Source organism: Primulina tabacum, chromosome 14 (genome assembly GCF_025594145.1).
Source record: "Primulina tabacum isolate GXHZ01 chromosome 14, ASM2559414v2, whole genome shotgun sequence".
Taxonomy (NCBI): Eukaryota; Viridiplantae; Streptophyta; class Magnoliopsida; order Lamiales; family Gesneriaceae; genus Primulina; species Primulina tabacum.
Window position 1 is genome coordinate 16,620,921 of NC_134563.1, and position 17,422 is coordinate 16,638,342.

The 17,422-nt window shown below is 32.0% G+C and overlaps 1 protein-coding gene across 3 annotated transcripts; it reads left to right on the forward strand.

Annotated features, from left to right (window-relative positions):
- Nucleotides 1–10,097: 10,097 nt before the first annotated feature.
- On the forward strand, nucleotides 10,098–14,870 carry LOC142524776 (CDPK-related kinase 3-like). Of its 3 annotated transcripts, none has more exons than XM_075628874.1 (11): nucleotides 10,099–10,856; nucleotides 11,192–11,322; nucleotides 11,547–11,588; nucleotides 11,668–11,776; nucleotides 11,920–11,998; nucleotides 12,915–13,211; nucleotides 13,331–13,440; nucleotides 13,531–13,635; nucleotides 13,762–13,824; nucleotides 14,198–14,365; nucleotides 14,444–14,869. In XM_075628874.1, the coding sequence occupies exons 1-11, from the start codon at nucleotides 10,320–10,322 to the stop codon at nucleotides 14,582–14,584; spliced, it is 1,782 nt and encodes a 593-aa protein (XP_075484989.1). In that variant the 5' UTR covers nucleotides 10,099–10,319; the 3' UTR covers nucleotides 14,585–14,869. The 3 variants fall into 3 exon arrangements, with proteins under 3 accessions (XP_075484988.1, XP_075484989.1, XP_075484990.1); XM_075628875.1 differs by having other exon boundaries at nucleotides 10,647–10,863; nucleotides 14,444–14,867; XM_075628873.1 differs by having other exon boundaries at nucleotides 10,098–10,856; nucleotides 13,331–13,635; nucleotides 14,444–14,870.
- Nucleotides 14,871–17,422: the final 2,552 nt, after the last annotated feature.

The following is a 17,422-nucleotide window of genomic DNA, read 5'->3' on the forward strand; positions in this document are numbered from 1 at the left end:
ACAGCTAAGAAAAATCGTGAAAAACAGCAACAATATAACAAGAGAAGAAGAAGCCATTCAAATCCATTCAACTTCTTGACTTGTAACCTCCCAACTTAATGTATATTATGGCACCTTTAACACCTCCTATAGCGCTCCTCTTCATTTTCTAGCAAACTTACACTCTCCACCTTCGAAATATATCAGAAACAGCAGCTAAGGTTATCGTGCACAGTAGCAGTAACACAAGAAAGAAGGAAACCAACTCCGACTCCGCCGCTCGTCTTCGTTGTATTGATTTGTTTTTGTATCAAAACAAATTCCAGGCATGTATATATTATTCTTTTGCTCTGCAATCAAGTTATATTAGCTATTTTAAATCAGTATATGTTCATAAATCAAGTGGCAAAACACAATTTGGCAGCAAAACTCTTGAAAGAAATCTGTACAGCTTCTCGGCCCTATGATATGCACTTCACGGTTGTGTTGTCTTTGTTGCTTCTAGGCATAATTTAGAATGTGTTATGGTGTTTTTGGTTCAATGGTTCAAGTCCATACACGCACAAACAAGGAAATGACAGCAACATTTCCCTCAAGTGCAGAAATGGAGTCACGGTTTTTGTCATTGAATGGTTTAAGGGGGTATTCGAAACTTGGCTGTCCTAGGGACTATAGCCATGGTTAGAACCCTTCCTTATCATGTCGAGGACGTGAACAAATCATCTTTTCAAAGCTTGTTTCATAGATCCCTCAGATTTTTACAGAAACATAACAAGTGCTCTTCGATTTTCAAAATCTGATTTTTGGTGTAAGTAACTTTCGGTTTTTCTGTGTTGTTTGGATTATGGTTGGCTTCTAGCCCATAACCATGATTCATACCATACTTCATCATGTCAAGATCGAGCCAAGGTTAGTTATATAGCCACTGGGACAAAGATTGACAGCAAAACAATTCAATATATACACCACTGCACAGAATATGCATTCTCGGCTAGCATGTTGCATTGTCCTATGTGTTGGCTCGGTTTGTGGTTGGGTTTTAGCCCTTAGCCATGGTCCAAGCCATATCTTAGGATGTTATTAAGAGTCCTTGGATGGTGGTTCAAGCCCATAGTCATTTATTTCAGGATTTTCACTACAAACACATAAGCTGCTACTGTTGTAATTTGACAGCAACTTGCAGTTCGGTTTTGGTGCTTGTTTGAGTTCTTGGTTGGCTTTTAGCCCATGGCCTTGGACTGGATAGTACCTTAATGAGTTAGAAAAGTCGTGTTTTTGGCCGTTTGTGATTTGGTCGAGTTTAGAGGTCGTACGAGAATTTATGGTGAAAGGTGCCAAAATGACTCTCGAAAGAGTATTTTATGTTTTTGTGTTCCATTCACCTATTTTCGTGTTTTACAGTCCTTGTGCATATTTTTCAGTATGTTTGGGGTATTTTTAATCATGGTTAAACGTTGGTTTAATGTTGGTTCGGGTTGGTACGATACCATGATAAAAAAATCAAGTGGTTGGTCCTAATAGTCTCATTTTTGGTTCTATTGTTGAGTTTTGGTTCTATTGTCAAGTTTAAGTCAAGATAATATTATTTGCATGTGTCACATATTAGAATTAGGTCGCAGCTAGCATGGGAGCGATCCAACTCATCCGGTAAAAATAAGGTTATAATTATATTACGTGCATAAAAATATAAAATGTTTATTTTTGAGATATATGCTATATGTCTTGTGGCCACCTTATGTTTATGGGTTTGGAAGTCGGTAGGCGCAACCGAGGACCTCTCCGCCCGGTGACTTACGACCGGTTTACGATTATGTATGGGTACAGATATCCAGTCCAAGGGCTGTGGTGATCTCTACCGCCCAGTATACTGTGGTTTAGTCTGATCAGGTGCTCACGTTATGTTATGGGCCACTTGCTTAGAAACATTATATCTACCAGAATATTATGATATGATATGACAGAACTCTATTGAGCAAAGCTTTTACGTATGATTTTCAGATATGCACGTAGATATAATTATTCATGATACGATTTTCACTGTACGCTTTACGATACTTTATTTTTAAGTTGCATGCGATTTTATGATATATTTACTTGTTATTCACGATATATACATGTTGAGTCTTTAGACTCACTAGACTGGATTGTTGTAGGTACTGATGAGGTCGAGACGGAGGGCGTAAACTAGTGAGCGATCTTGTGGCAGCAGTAGAAAACCCGAGGACCTCATGTTTTAGTTTATGCACCTTTTATTATTCAAACCCAGTTTTAATACGTTGGATTATTTTTAAATTGTTGGTTGAAAACAATATTTGCTTCCGCTGTTATTTTAAAGTTAAAATTATTTACATGTTTATTTTATAAATGAGGCAAGATGATTATTTATTTAGAAAAATTTTTATAATTCCGCAAAAATACGAATACGAAATACGGGCCTTTACACCATTTATTCAATAAATCTAAATTCTCAGTTAAATCATATTCTTCATTCAAACTGTTTTGAACAGTTTCTTTTATACCGAAAATATTCATTTGAATAAAAAGTGTTAAATTATTATCCAGGCTATTTCCATAGCTCTGATACCATCTGTGGCTTGGATTCAAAAAGGAATCTGATACGTGACATTGTTTTACCAAAATTTTCCTTAGTGGCTTTCGCACACATGGAGATTATTGGTTTTCAGCCTATATACCATCTTCAACTCATACTGAGCTAAGAAAATGAAAATTTTAAATCTCAGAATAATAATGAATATAAGGTTCTTATTTGGAAGTTTTACAAAAAAAAAAATTTATAAAAGATATACCAAAGAAATTAAACAGCAGAGGATTTTACCGAGATCCCATAGAATCATAAATTCATAAAAATCACCCATAAACGCCTTAAACACCATTTCTCGGCTAAGCAGGCTGAAGGGCTACAATATGAATTTATTTTTCCTGGTTAAACATGAACCTTGTGTTTACCATTTCCTGTTTCATCTTTTTACCTTATGTTCTAACCAAAGACTCTTATATTACATTAAATTCCAAAATTTAAATAAATCTTTTATTATCTCAATCTGATTTCGAGAAACAAATAAATAAAGATCATGTCATAGTAAGGCAATAATTTAGCACGAATACTTTAGCCTGTCATTCAGGCTAATCTTATAAAAAATAAAAATTTAAAACAGTAAATAAAAACAGAAAATAAAAACAGTAAGAACTTACAAAGTTGTTATCAGAACTGCAAACTTTTATTTATAAACTTCAGAAGGATTGTTTACATGAGAGAATAGAGGGGAGCAAACTCGACCGTGTCCTTCTAAGAACACAGAATAAACCTATAAATAGATAGAAGAGCCGGACATCAAACCCCGGATTTCATCTTAAAATATAAATAGTAAAATGCTTTATTAAAGCAAATAGTAACATGGTTACAAAATTCAAAAAGTAAAAGTGATATGCCACCCACTTTTTGTCACGATATACCATGATGTGTTATTCCACCAACTCTGAATAGTTAGATTCCACTTCCAACAACTTTAATCATCTTTGATATTATCCTTTAGTGATTTCTTCAAATTTTCAAAAATATCATCTATTTGAGATAATTGAGTAATATCATCCTCTGGATCCTGTGCATCCTGCATTTGCATGAGATGTATGAATTGATTTTCGCTGGATTCAGACGCCATAGATTTATCTGACTTTGATTAAGAGCACCCAATATTCTGAAAAAGATCCTTTTTCATTTCTTCAATATAAACCTCAATTATTTTTTCTTTTGAATACATCTCAGAATATTTCTGAGTGACAATCTTAAATGGACTCATAGAGGATTTTTCCTTTTCTTGTTGATTATGAAATTCTTTCTGATATAATGAAATTTTTTCCTCCATTTGATGAAGAGTTTCATAGCCATAAAGCTTTCCAGTTTCTGGATCATCACGTAATAATTTGTCACAAATTTTGTGGAACTGACTCGCCATATGCAAGGGATTCCTTCATCGGTGTATCCAAATTCTGGTTGCCATTTCCAGATCCAAGGAATTCCAAATTCCATGAAGAATTGACATAAAGTCTTCCCATCAATCAAATGTTCAGAGAATGATTTTTTAATACTTGGGGAAACATTTAACCAAGTATTCATGGGTTTTATAAAAACCTCTGGCAAAATCTTTGCAGATGGACCAAATATCTTCCACAGATTAAGAACCAATTTGGAACAGGATGATGAAAAACATTTTCACAAATCTTTAGAAACCATGTATGTTTCCTTTTTTCATTTGCATAGAATAGAGTTTTATTAAAACTCTCAATATAATTCCAAAAATTGAATTTAAAACTCATTTTATGACTTTCAGAATAAAATTCTTTTTCAACCAATAAAGATATATCCCATTCTTCAATAGATATTATCTTCTTGATAATGAACTTTGAGAAGTTATAACTTCCTTTCTGCTGAGTATTACTGAAAAAGTGAGTTATATCAACACTTTTAGTAGATAACAGAAGATTTTCATAAAATCCTCTTTGTTTGTAAGAACCATATACATATGATGTATTTGTTAAATATCTTTCCATGATAGTCCATGGAGTTTTTTCACATTGGGTATCTTTTTCTTCTATAAGAAGAATCAATTCACGATGTTTTGTATCTGTATATAGAGCTGAATCATTATCATCTTCTTTGATGATATTAGCATTTGATGCTGAAGATTGAGAATCTGTATTACTTCTCTGTTTTTGTTTCAAAAATTCTTGAAACTCATTGTATAACTCATTATTTTGCTCAGTATTACTGGCTGATGAATTAGATAAGTTCTGGGCTATTAGCCTTTGCTTTCCATGTTGTGCAATAATATTAGGGGATTTTCCCCTACCACATCGCCCTCTATAAGAGGACTCTCCTTTTCCTCGAGAATTCATATATGTAGATGAAAACATTAGGATAAATATTCTCGAGTTAAGAAATCTGGCAAGTGATTATCTTCACCTTTCTTATAAATGATTTCGAAATGAAAAAGAGCTAAATGAGCCTGCCATCTTGCAAACATTTGTTTAGAAACATAATGTTTAAAATCTTTATTAAACATAAATTTTGCAGATTTGCAGTCAGTTTTTATAATAAACTTTTGATTATATAAATCATCTTGAAATTTCAAAATACATCTGACAATAGCTAATATTTCTTTTGCTACTGTAGAGTAATTTTTATGGGCATTATTCCATTTACCAGAATAAAATCTAATAAGATATTCTTGTTTATTTTGGGGATCTTTCTGTTTTAAGACTCCTCCAAAACCTATATCTGAGGCATCAGTTTCAACAATTTTATCCCATTGGGGATTAGTAAGCATAAGACAAGGAAGATTTTTAACCTTTTTCCTTTATATTTTTAACAGCCATAGTATGTCTTTCAGACCAAGGTAAATGATTTTTCTTTAACCTATCATATAAGATAGCAGAATCCTTAGTAAGATCTTTAATATAAGGAGAAATATAATTTAAACTTCCTAAAAATCTTTGTAACTGAGTTTTATCAGTTATAATATCAGAAAATTTTGAACCAAATTCTATACTTCTTTTATAGGAATTATTTTTCCTTTCTCAATCATATGACCAAGAAATCTAATATTGGTTTGAAATAAAATCATTTTAGATTTTGAGATAACAAAACCATTTTGAAATAAAATGAACCAATCTATCTAATAAATCTTTTTTATTAGGAATAGGATGCCTAATCCATTTTAAAATCTTATTAAGAGGTTGATAGTTATTACTAATCTAGGAACTCCTCTTTCCTGCTCAGAATGTTTATTTACATGGAAAGCAGTACAAGACCAAGGAGATTGAGAAGGTTTTATTAAACCTTTATCTAATAAAGAATGAATTTCATTCTTGCACAATTCTAAATATTCAGAATTCATTTGACAAGGACGAGCCTTGGTAGTAATATATTTTTTAATCAAAATTCTCTTCATATGAAAGAGAGATAATATGTTTCTTTCTATTCCAAAAAGCATTTGGAAGATCATAATATATTTCTAATGAAAATTTATTATAAATAATTTTAATTTTTTCCTGTAATTTAGGATTTTGTAATTTATCATCTATAGTTAAAATATTAACTTCTTCTTTTAAAGAATTAATTTAAAAAGTTTTCCTATCAATCTTTTCTTGTAATTCATTAAGAATTCTATGAACATGTTTAGTTATAAACTTAAAAGAAATATGATTACCTTGAAAAGTTCCTATAATACATGTTTCATCAACATAGGTTAAAGGATATATTTGATAAATGAAAGGAAGACCAAGTATAAGTTGGCTAGAAATATCTTTCGCTAATAAAAAACTGGTTTGAATGCAATTTTTATCCTTGCAAATATAAGCATTTGGTAATTTATAATTTATTTCTAATGGTTCTCCTCCTGCATGAGGAAAAGAATGAGTAGTTTTATAAAAATATTTCGTAGAAATTAATCCTTCCTGTATAACATTTAAATCTGCTCCACTATCAATCATAGCAATAAAATTCTTCTTATAAGAATTTTCAATTAATAAAGTAATATTTGTGTACCATTTTTGAGATATAATCATGCTTAAAACAGATAAATGTTTCTGATTTGGATCAGGAAAAGAAATATCTTGAAGATTATCAAAACTATCGGAATTATTAATTGAATTATTATTATTAGTTTCAATAATTGAAATACGATAATTTAAACTATTATTATTATGTTGTAAAATTTTTACTTGTTTTTTAAGATTTTCTATTTCTTTAACTAAATCATGTATAGTAACTGGATTTTGTTTACTATATTTCTGTTGTAGAAGATTTTTAACTTCTTTCATAGAATAAGCTTGTTCTTGTTTAACAAAAATATTATTATTATTATTATTATTCCTAGTTGAAGCAGTATTCTTCATTTCATCAATAATTGTAGATTTTAATACTGGATCCTTAATCATTTTAAGAAATTCTAAAATATTATTGTTAGTTAACACATTAATATTTAAATCATTGAATTGAGACATGAATTTATAAAAATCATCATTTTGATTTTTATTATCCTCTATATGATTTAAACAAGATTTTTCTTGTATACAATTATTATATTCTTCTAAATCAGAAATATCACATTCACTATCTATAATTTCATCTGAAATATAAGATTCTGAAGAATTCTCAGTTTCACTGTCAGAATTATTATTTGAATCAATTATTATTTTAAATAATGTTTCTTTTAGATTTTCATCTATATCTAAATTATTAATTTTGTTTTTAGCCCAACATTGATTGGCATAATGTCCTGGCTTTTTGCATTTTCTACAAATTATTAATTTATTTTTATTTTTATAATTTTCTTCTTTCCGTAAATTACGGCTTTCTTTTCTTTTCTTCTATTTATCTCTTTGTATATCAGACAAATGTCTTTTCTTTCTATAAAGTGTTTCATCTTTTTTTTTTTAATTTTCTTTTTACCTTTATTAGGTAAGTCCATACCAAATTGATCACAAAATTTATCTAATTGTTTTTTCTCAAGTAAATTCTGTCTTTTAATTTGATTATTTAATTTTAATTCATTACAGAGAGCTAAACCCTCTTTTATGCAATGGTTATAGGAAAAATTATAGATTCATGCATATAGGTTTAATTCAAATTGCTTTTAGACCTTTAACTTTAGAAGGACTACCAGAAAGCTTTATAGCAGCTTTAAGAGATTGTAAAAATTTGAATTGGAAACAATCTCTTATGGGAATTATTCAATCTAGTCTGGCACATGGTCCAGTATATTTTGATGTTTATCCGAATTTATCTTTATCTTTGTCTGATATTAATATATTAGATTCTTTAACATTAAATGTTAAAACTCATGGTTATAATTATACTCCTGGTACAGAAGTTATATGTATCTGTTATCGTATTTATTATAAACCATTATTTACACTAAACCCTATGTGTAAAAGAATAGATAAAAAATTAAATGAAACTATTCTCATAGAAACTAATTTTAATAGATCTAATATTACAACTCGTAGATCTATAAAATGGGAAGAAATTGAATTTCCAGAAAACTGGATAATTGAACAAGCTATTCCTAGAAATCCTATAATAAATAGGGATTTACAACAAGTTATAAAAAATAATGAAGGATCTGTTCAAATACAGTTTAATAATGAACAAAGAAGATTATTACCATCTTCTATCTATGCTAGATCAAGATCTAGTCATTCTTTTATTTCACCTATAGATTATATGGTGGATGTTCCTCAGACTTCTAGAGCTTTTACTTCTCAGATAAGAGAAGATGTAGAGTCTTCTGTACAAGATACAGTAGATGAATTAATCATTAATCAAAACAATATTGTTCATAAAAGTAACTTTCAAAAAGTTAGAGAAACTGATACAGTTTCAGAAATGAATTTTAGTATTTAATGGATAGTAAATCAAAAATTGATTTTACTAAAGGATCTCTTGTAAGAGCAAAGATCAATGCAGAATTTTATTTACCCAAATGGGAATCTTTCAGAAATTGGTACTTTAAAAAGTTTTTCTGAAGATGAGTTTGATTATATAGTTTTGGAATTTTATAAATATTGTGAAAACCAGAATAAATTAATTCATTTTGTTCCTTGGTTTTTTAAAACTTTTATCATAGATTATATTTCTATTCTTGAAAGAAATTATAAACTTTCTTCTGGACAAATTCAAAAATCTGTTTATCCTCCCACAATCTTTTATTATAGAAAAAAATAATAAAATTTTAAATTTTACTGCTTTTTCAAAATTATTTGAGAATGATATGTTGCAAATCACTGTTAAACATATTAATCAGATAATTGAAAACAGAATTATACAAATTTATATCTTACGATAATAGGAGAGTAAATAGTTTCTCTTAAAGATCGTATTGATAAAATAATTTTAGCCATTAATCAGATTAAACCAGATGTTCATATACAGTCTAAAGAGAAAACTAATATTGTTTCTATTGCAACTTCTTCTGTTCAATCCCCTCCAGATATAAAAGATTTTAAATTAGTATTATAATATTACTAAATATTGACACGAAATCAGGAATTCGTGTTTGATGGCCTAAACTAAATATAGATCATAAATGTTTACGTGGAAAAAAAAAACGATACATAATAGAAAATTAGTATTTATTTTCTAAAGAAAAGGAAAGAAAATGAAAACATTTTATTAATTAGAAACTAGAAAATATTTAAACAAACTTTTACAAATACTAGATAGATAAAATAGTTCTGGTCTATGACAAAAGACATATCCCAAAATACAGTAAACGGGCAAAATCAATAAATTCTTCCATCCTTACTTTTCTTTCTCCAATAATTCGTTTTCATTATTTTGTTAATGAACAAAAAATTAAGTAATATTTAATGACTACAAAATATTAAAAATCTCATAACTTTATTACTTTTATGCTGTGTTTTGATATTTTTTTAAAAAAAAATTGTATAGCATATTAACTATCTCCATATTTTCGATGGAAATTTATAAATACGTGTATTACTTACTATAAAGTATTATGAGTGAGTAATTTGAAATTAAAGATAATATTTAATTTAAAAAAAATATCTTCAGAAATTTTACTCTATATATAGAATATGACTTCCCTGGAGCCATATATATTATGATGCTCACGAGAAAAATTACTCATTACAATTATTTTTATTAATATTTTCTCGAAATTAAATATACTTTTAATTATTTACTAATATTTTATTTATTCAAAAAAAGTCACCCATTAAACTGTTAAATGCAAATTTATCGATATAGTTAAGCTCTATTATCATTTATCTCCTTTTTTAATCTAATATCTTCACAACTTTCTTTTAAAAAAAGAATTTATAGTTTTAGCTTTTAATTAATAATAATATAGTTTATTTAATATAGAAAATTTAAAATAATTTTAACCTAATATTCTTTAAAATATCAATTATTAGCATGTCTCAAAGAAATTATAATTTATTTAGAATCATTGTGTACTTAAAAATAAATCTAACCAAATTTAAAAAATAGTATGTTGTATATTCTCACTGCAAGGAAAATAGCTCTCAAAAAATAAAAATAAGTTAAATAAAGATGTGTTTCGGTGTGTTTTGAGTTATCTTCTTCTTCTTCCCCCAGTGAAGTCTTCTTCTTCCCTTTTTGATGTGTATTTATCTCAATTTCCCAACAAAATCTAGCATCTTGTAACGTAAGATACCCGGGAGGGATTCAGGCGCCTGATTTTCTTTTGACCTTGGACTTTGACTTTTTGTCCATCGGAGGCTCTGATTCTATAAGATTTGGCCATTCTTTGCAGCTAACAAAGCTCAGCTCTTGAATGGGCCATTGTTGCAGCAAGAATGTTTTTGTTTCTGTCGATAAGGACGAAGCCGAAGCCGCTCCCACTTCCACCGCCAACCACCGCCGTCAAACTCCCTCATCGGCAGCGCACACGCCGTCCGCTGCTCCAAATGGCGCGGCGCGTGCGCCGGCGCACTACTCCTCGGCGAGTCCGTGGCAGAGCCCGTACCCTGCCGGGGTGGCGCCGTCGCCTTCACCGGCGAGGACTCCGGGCCGGAAGTTTAGGTGGCCCTTGCCTCCTCCTTCTCCGGCGAAGCCGATTATGTCGGCATTCTTGAAACGGCAGCCCGTGGCGAATCCAACGAAGCCTATACCGGAGGAATCCGGGGGTAGTGGAGAGGGGGCCGAGCGGGCTCTTGATAAGAGCTTTGGATATTCTAAGAATTTTTCGGCCAAGTATGAGTTGGGGAAGGAGGTGGGGCGAGGCCATTTTGGTCATACATGTTGGGCCAAGGGGAAAAAAGGAGATCTGAAGAATCAACAGGTGGCTGTAAAGATCATTTCCAAAGCTAAGGTGTGTGGTATGTGCTTACAATTTCGATGTAGTTTACATTTGTATTTGCAAGAAACATGATAATCCACAAGTTGAAACTTGTAGAATAATTAGATTTTTTCCGTTTGCTAAATTCCTGGAAAAAGGCAGTATATACTGTCCGTAACCGATCTTAGATGCAAGCTGGGGTGGTTTGTGTTCTTTCTGTGCCATAATTTTATATATTATTGACGTTGATTTGCTTATCCTTTTCCACATTGATGTGAATTTTAATAGATATGTGTAAATTGAATATTATTGTTCATGTGTTTGCTCAAAAGATATAATCTGCTCATAGAATGAATTTCATTTTGTAGATGACAACAGCTATAGCGGTTGAAGACGTACGGAGGGAGGTGAAGATACTGAAAGCTTTGTCTGGACATAAAAACCTGATCATGTTTTATGAAGCTTTCGAGGATATGCATAACGTTTATGTTGTTATGGAGTAGGTGTATCTTTTCAAGTTTTCTTTGTGCCATGAGATTATCTTGGTTTACTTTTCCTCTGTCCTGTTTCAGATTGTTGTTATTGACCATCGAGATACAACCAAATGAAAACTCCGTCTTCTGCTCTCTGTTTATGCCCCTCATTTCGAATAATCTTTTACTACTACAAAATTATCTGGAGAAACATGTCTATCATTGAGTATTTAACATTGGGTTTTGACAGATTGTGTGAAGGTGGCGAGCTGCTAGATAGGATTTTAGCAAGGTAGTTTGGGTTGAGTAATTGCTGCACTGAACTTTTTATAATCAGCTTGAAAGTATATCTCACTACTTTTGTGTTGCAGAGGTGGTAGGTATACAGAAGATGATGCCAAGAATATAGTTGTGCAGATGTTGGGTGTTGTTTCCTTTTGTCATCTCCAAGGCGTTGTGCACCGTGACCTAAAGCCAGAGGTATGTCGATCTCACATTGCCGTGTAAATTTATGGAACATGTTATATGACTTTGAATTGTACAAAAGAAATTGTCCAAGTATATTGTCGTTCGCCTCATTCTCATATCATGGAATGTGAATTATCTTTATATTTTCCCCGCAGAATTTTTTATTTGCCAGGAAAGATGAAGATGCTCCCATGAAGGTCATAGATTTTGGTCTATCTGATTTCATTAGTCCAGGTAAAAATTCCCTCGCTTGCCCTCTATTTGATGATTGATTATTAGATTCATCGTCAGTTTTTTAGACCGTTAGGGTTGCCTCTACAAGGTTGACCACATCATCTTTACTTAGCTTCCCATCCATTATTTTACTGGTTTATGCATGTGATGTGCCTCGTAGTGTTTGTCGCATATCCTGTTTATGTTTGTTCTTTGTTCTATCCTCGTGCTTATGCTTTGAAAGTTTCAATCCCATTTGAATTTTTTTATCACGATGTATGTTCTTTCTCATTTTTTACCATTCAGAATAGTTGTATGCTCTTCTCACCTGGTATATGCATATGGCCCTCTACTGTATGGCGATTGAAGCAAGAATATCTAATCCAGTCAACTTTTTCCCCACACAATTTGTAATGATTTGAAAACTGGTATAATTGCTTTTATGATCTAATAAGATTTGAGACGATCGGTGCATTAATTGAAAAGTACCGTGTGCAATCCAGAGTATGGTAAGATCTGGTGAAATTGACTTAACAACTAATTTGCTTACAGTTATTTTAGAATGGGACTGCTAAATTATAATCATATAGGTTTGATCTTCTTAATCATATTAAATGCAGGGCAAAGGAACTTGAATGATTCTCTTTGACAGTGAAGGTTCTAGCAGTGTGAAATAAATTTACAAACTAGCTTTTATTCCATGCTAAGTCGGAAGCATATATGACTGTGTATACAAGCTTTGCTCGACCATGATCTTTCCTCATTCTGATTCTGAGGAGTTTGCTATTATGTACATGCACATTCGTTTCTTATTATATTTTTGGGATTTGGGTTACATTTTTTGTGAAGTCATATGCTACGTGTGGTCATTGGATTCTTTTCTTTTTCATCAATCTCTAATTTGAAATTTCAAAGGAGTCACAAACGTGATTTGCAGATAAACGCCTCAATGATATTGTTGGCAGTGCATACTATGTGGCACCTGAAGTACTTCACAGATCATACAGCAGTGAAGCTGATATTTGGAGCATTGGTGTAATAACTTACATCTTATTATGCGGAAGCAGACCTTTTTGGGCTCCCACAGAATCAGGAATTTTTCGCTCTGTGCTGCGAGCAGATCCCAATTTCTATGATGCACCATGGCCGGCAGTATCTGCAGAAGCCAAAGATTTTGTGAAAAAGCTTCTAAATAGGGACCACAGGAAGAGGATGACTGCTGCCCAAGCACTGAGTAAGCTGGAAATTGTTTTCATCGTATTTTCGTTGTATGCTTAATATACAGGGAAGTTTTTTGACTTCAGCTATTTTTGCCATATATCGTTGTTGAAGTGACCTTTTTTTTATCTGCAGCGCATCCATGGGTAAGGGGACTAAACTGTGCCATACCATTGGATATGCTAGTGTACAGATTAATCAAGTCATACATTCGAGCCACTCCTTTAAGACGTGCTGCCTTAAGAGTATGTACTAGTTATATGTTAATGGGTAAATCAAAATTTCTTCTTACATCATCTTTGAAAATGGTAAATTCAGATATCTGCATAATGCAGGCTCTTTCAAAAGCTTTGACGGACGAAGAACTATTTTATTTAAGGGCTCAATTTAAGCTTCTGGAACCAAAGGATGGTTTTGTCTCTCTGGATAATTTTAGAATGGTTAGTGATTATTTTTTTCCTTGCCATTATCTATTGTGATGAGTGATCAATGTGTTTCACATTCAAAATTTGATACCCCAAGCACGTAGAAAGAGAGTATAAACATTTCCACTTTTTCACTGATAGGCTCTCGTGAAAGTTGCAACTGATGCCATGAGAGAATCAAGAGTTGCTGACATCTTGAATCTGGTGAGACATTTTAATCTGATGACCGAATGTTAAAGCTATAAAAATTTATGGTTTATGCCCCCCCCCCCCCCCCCCCCCCCAAATTGATGCATTTTTGTGGAAAAAAGTCATGCCTGCTCCGCGGTGGATGTTGAAATTCATAAAATATTATTTATTTTAAGGCTATTCCGTAGGATTGTGTCGTATTCTTTGTTTGTTACTTCAGTAGTTTAATAATAATTGTGTCCTTTTTTCCCTCCATTGTATCAATAATCAAATGTTACACTTACGGGTTTTCTTGAATTGCTCATTGATTTCACGACAAGTCATTGCTTTATTCTGAATGTTCATCGCTCCTCAAAACTTAAGAGTGTTTTTGATTCATGAATCGAAGATGGAACCTCTATCCTACAAAAAGATGGATTTCGAAGAGTTTTGTGCCGCATCGATTAGTCCATATCAGCTCGAGGCTCTTGAGAGATGGGAGGATATCGCAAGTGAAGCATTTCTATATTTCGAACAAGAAGGAAATCGTATCACCTCAGTAGAGGAATTAGCACAGGTTTGCGCCTCAGCCTTGTATCTTCTCGAGTTCAGTTCACCACACGCTCCTCACCGACTCACTAAATCTCTGTTTCAGGAATTCAACTTGGGTCCTACTGCTTATTCCCTACTCAAAGATTGGATCAGACCATCAGATGGAAAATTGAGTTTTCTTGGCTACACCAAGTTCTTGCACGGTGTAACTGTCCGCAACTCAAATACAAGACAAAGACAATAGCCAAGGATTTCGAATACATTTTTCCTTAAGATGAAAAGACTATTATTATAGTTCTTGAGTTTCTCATATTTTCGGATTCTAATCCCTTGATATTGTGTGAAGATGGGTAAAGAAATGTTTGAAAATTACGATTAGGGCAGATATCTACCGCAAATTTTTTTCCTGTTTTTTGTTTATTTAATGTGTTCTGGGCTTTGTGATAGGCGGGGAACAGAATCGGAATGTATAGTGTAGATGGAGATGCTGAAATTGAATTCTTGATTTAATACACGAAGTCTCTGATTTGCGTGTTGAATCTTTATCAGTAGTACTTTTTAGGGGATATTTGGCATACATACTTCACATAGAGAGGCCTTTTAAAGATAAATATTTTACGTACGTGTTGAAACTTATGACATATTGATGTCACATAATTCACGGCTAGTTCAATGAAACTACTTTCTTTATGTCGAGTTCTTGAAATATGAGGTCGTATGTACTCCTTGTAGATGAATAAATCTAATTTCACATTTCTTTACTTTTTTATTTGATTTGTTGAAACACTTTCTAGATTATTATAAAAACTTAAAAAAAACGTCCATATCTTTACGTTTCCAAAATGATTCGTAGAGTTCTTTTCAACTCATTTATTTATTTCTATGACATTTCCGTGAAATTCACCAATTATTCGAATGCGGGCCAAATCATTGTTCTACAAATTGATAAATTTGTGTTGCAACATCATTTTCTTGCATTTAAGACATGACAGAAGTTTAAAAATTTCTGTTTTTGACATTCAAAACATGACTTGAACATCGTATGATTAAAATATCAAAATATGATGTTTAGAGTTTATTATCTTTGTGTTCTAAATGTTGAACATTAAACTATTTCGGATTTTAAGCAGAAATAATTCTTCTTATAAATTGTACGAATGATCTTGCGTAAGTCACCTTTATTCAATCTCCAAAATTAGGTCTACGACTGAAAAATTTGTCCTTTGCATAGATTGCACTATAAATCTAAATAATTTGCGTTGAGAATCAATCGTTGGAAATTTGTAAGATTCCGCGGTGGCATGGTGTTGTCGCAGTGGGGAAACGGCGAGGCATGGTGGAAGAAGTTTTGGTGCTAGGCCCTAAGTTGTCCAACAAGAGGTGATGACCAAAATTTGAGTGTCACGAGGAGAGAAAAATATAGCATTTAATTTGACATGTATTGTTATATTTATAATTTTCATGGATTAAGTTAGAATCCTACTAGGACTCTAAGTTAAAATCCCACAAGAACTCTTATTTGTGAGTTTTTATCTTGTCAAAAATCCCACCAGATTTTTTATTTAACTAGGACTCCTACTAATTAGAATTGTATTGAGATTCTTCAATCCTATTAATCAAATAATCCATGATCGTTGTTTCATCATAATCTCGATTGATGATCAAGCATCACCGATATGATGAGAGTGCAAGAGTCATTATTATGATGAAAATGAATATTTCGAAAATCAAAATTTTTCACTATTTTATTTTTGTAGCGGCCTATTTTGAATTCCTTCACTTAATTAGTCAGTTTCACTCTCTTCACTTAATTAAGAGTCAAGCTAACTTGCACAACTTCCAAACATGAAATATACTTATAAATTGCTTTATAAGCAATTTGTTTAATCTCCATCAAACTAAGTTATCAAATTCAACTTTTTGAATTTGAGTATCTTAATGGAAACACAAGTATTGATGCTTTATGAATACAGCTAACTGTGAGTTCATAACTTCATGTGATTGGGGACAACATTTGTACTTATTAGGTTTAGCCTAATTAGCTTCATTTTTTTTCAACCATTTAATCAAGAGCATCAGAACTCAAGTTTGATTGCACTTGTAGGATCATGGCAAGAACTTCTATTAGCATCGCTCCATGATCTCCTAAGTATGACTGATCAAGAACTAGTAAGTTATGGTTAGCTTATAGTATAGTCCATTCATTTTATATATCCCGATCGAATCTGCAACAATTAGTATATTGAGAGTTGAAAATGAATTCGATAACGATGTGATGCATATTTGAGTTATTATAATGACATCGTGTGTGTAACTAAGAAAACATTTTTTCTTTAAAGCACAACTCATATTCTGGTCAGAGATTACTCGTACTATTAAGTCATCAGGTCACATAGGATATCCACACCCACAGATAAACGAAGAATCAGGCATTGATTTTTACGTATGTCTAAACTAAACCTAACCTCGTCACCTGATGATCCTCGTAGAGTCGATAAACGAGTCAAAGTGCAACACTAGTACACAGAGCCTATATATTATCCCAGATCAAAGGACTAGTGATGTACAATAATAAACACAGACTGATCCACTCGATAAGTGATAACCACTTGGAAAGTCCGAAAGAGGGTTGTTCAATGCAAACATCATATGATCACTCATCTGTATGATTGGACATCTCAATGTCCATGCCAATGAAATATGACATTAACATCAGAGTTGCTACTCTCAAGTTCGAACGTCTTTTATCCTTATTTTAGGCGGTTGAATAGCTTAAAAACGAATTTAGAATATACATTACACATCTTAATGAATTTCATTATCTGCTTTGCGAGATAGACATCATGGTATTGTAGTATCTCAAATACTTTATATATTCAGCTTGTATGAGTATATAGATAAAATAAAGTCTATCATTATATAAAACCGTAAAATATTATTAAAATAACGATTATTTTTACAAAAGAGGCAATAAAACACAATTCAATAGGTGGCTCACTAGGCACATATTCTAACAATTTCTAACTTGCCCTATAGCCAACTATCCGTAGATCTCAAACTCATTGCTCCACTGTTTTTCTCA